The sequence below is a fragment of the Motacilla alba genome, chromosome 13 (assembly GCF_015832195.1).
Source record: "Motacilla alba alba isolate MOTALB_02 chromosome 13, Motacilla_alba_V1.0_pri, whole genome shotgun sequence".
Lineage (NCBI taxonomy): Eukaryota > Metazoa > Chordata > Aves > Passeriformes > Motacillidae > Motacilla > Motacilla alba.
Window position 1 is genome coordinate 9,291,816 of NC_052028.1, and position 2,244 is coordinate 9,294,059.

Consider the following 2,244-nt stretch of genomic DNA (forward strand, 5'->3'; position numbering starts at 1 on the left):
TGGGACACTCGGGGCGAGCAGGTGTTTGCAGGTAGCCGCGTGTGTCTGTGGCCAGTGTCAGAAGTGCTGGCTGCTGCCTTGGGGTGATCCCTTCCCTTCCACCCCCGCCTCCTTCGGAGAGTGAACCCCTCGAGCTCAAGAAACAAAACTCCAGAGGCGCTGCCGAAATTCAGTACAAACGTTAAAAATTTTATTTACAGGGTAAAGTACGATTTCTTCAAAAAACCAAACCAAAACAAAACCCCCACTTTGATAAGAGGTATAATAATAGAATAAAGCTCTTTATGTACAAAAATACAATTTTCATATGAATGAACATCTTGAATAAATTAAACCGCTCTCTGGTCCAGTCGCTGAATACCCCGTGTCTGCTCCCACTCTAAAGCGGGCCGGCCGCGCCGGGGGTCAGCATCTATAATGCATGAGCCTCTCCTCTGTCCGCCGGGTGCGGGGTCCCATCGGGGCCGGTGCTGGGACCCCCGGGAGGGGCTGAGCCGCCCCGGGGCAGGGCCGGGGAGACGCGCTGAGCCCCGCGCCGCATCGGCCCCTTAAGCCTTTTCATGGCATTGTCAGGGCGTTCAAACCAAATTTTCATGCTCGTTTTTCTTCGCTGGAGAGCTACAAATTGTAAAATTGACTTTTCACCTCGTCTGCGGCAGCAAATCTGTCGCTTTTCTTCTTCCCAGTTTTTCGGAGTGGCGCGGGAGGCGAGGCGGGGGTCGGGGGGAAGGGGCTGGGGGGAAGGAGAGCGATGAAAAGTGCAACGGGACGAGGCCCCCCCTCGCCGCCCCCGGCCCCGGGCCAGCGCCGGGCGGTGCGCGGGGGCGCGGGGCGGTGCGCGCTAGCGGAGGGGCGCGCCCGGGCCCGCGGGCAGCCCGCGGAAGCCCCTTAGGCTGTCGGCGGGCGCGTAAGCGCAGTCCTCGGAGGTGGCGGGGCTGCTGGGGCCGGAGGCGGAGGCGCAGAGCGAAGGGGCGGACGGGGAGGCGCTGGACAGCCAGGACCCCGCGTCGCTGCCGGGGCTGGGGGGCGCGGCGGCCCCGCGGAAGGCGGGGGGCGGCGGGAGGCACTGCTCGGCCAGGCGGAGGGTCTCGGAGAGGGCCCAGATGTAGTTGTAGGCGAAGCGCAGGGTCTCGATCTTGGTGAGCTTGGTGTCGTCGGGGAAGGTGGGCAGGACGCTGCGGAGCTCGTCCAGGGCGGCGTTGAGGTGGTGCATGCGGTTCCGCTCCCGGTCGTTGGCCTTGACCCGCCGGCTGCGCTTCAGCGTGTGCAGCAGCGCCTCGGTCCGCGCCCGCGCACGGCCGCGCCGTCTCCGCCGCTCCCGCGGAGCGCCGGGCTCCGCGCCGTCGCCGCTGCCGGGCGCCTCGGCGGGCATCCTGCGGGAGAGAAGCCGGAGCCCGTCACTGCCACGCGGGGCAGGGCAGGATGGAGGGGGGAGCGAAGGGGAAGGTGCGAAGCTGCCGGGGAAGGGGTGGGGGGGAAGGAAAAAAAAAAAAATATAACGGAGAGGGTGGCGGTGCGGGTGCTTGGCAGGTGCCGGCGCTCCCGTACTCACATGGAAAGGCACTCCCGGGGATGCGGATAAGCAATAACGGTATAAAATCACAGAGAGGAAGGAGCCGAGCCGGCCGCTATGGGGAAAAGCAGGGGACACAGCGCCGGGGAAAAAAAAAAAAAAAAAAAAAAGGCGAAAAAAAAGCCAAAGCCTGGGGAAAGGCGGGGCGGGGGGACACGCGACCGCGCGTGGCTTTGAAGTGCTGCGGGCTGCGATCCGCTCGTGTGAGCGGCGGCTTTGGCACACGACGGCGCGGCCGCCCGTTCTTATAGCGGCGGGCGGACAATGGCCCCGTGGCCGCCCCGCGGGGCCGCGCCGAGGCGGCAGGTCGGCCCCGTGCGCCGCGCCCTCCGGAGCGTGCCCGCAATTACCGCGGGCGGCCGCGCATCTGCCGCGCCCCCGGGGGACGGGGGAGAGAGGGGGGGGTCCCCCCGCTTTGTCCCCCCCGTGTGCGGGGAGGGAGGCGGCAGGACAAAGCGGGGCAGGGGGGTCGCGGCTCGGCGCGGGGGTGGAGGGGTCACCGTCCCGCTCCGGCCGGAGGGGCTCCAGCGTGAGTTTAAACCTCTGCGAGCAGGGGGTTTGGGGAAAGAAAAAGGTTAATCTGGGTTTCCAGAGGATGAGCCGTGGCTTATTCCCCAGCCAGATGCGGGCGGAAGATTTTGTCAGGTTTTCGTTGCACCTTGCGGTTTTTC

At 65.6% G+C, this 2,244-nt stretch overlaps 1 protein-coding gene across 1 annotated transcript; it reads right to left on the bottom strand.

Annotated features, from left to right (window-relative positions):
• Positions 1-368: 368 nt before the first annotated feature.
• On the bottom strand, positions 369-1,445 carry NEUROG1 (neurogenin 1). The gene has a single exon (XM_038150391.1). The coding sequence runs from the start codon at positions 1,370-1,372 to the stop codon at positions 842-844; it is 531 nt and encodes a 176-aa protein (XP_038006319.1). The 5' UTR covers positions 1,373-1,445; the 3' UTR covers positions 369-841.
• Between the last annotated feature and the right edge of the window lie 799 nt (positions 1,446-2,244).

Coding starts and splice junctions, on each gene's coding strand:
- NEUROG1 (XM_038150391.1), bottom strand. CDS start 1,372: ATGCCCGCCGAGGCGCCCGGCAGCGGCGACGGCGCGGAGCCCGGCGCT.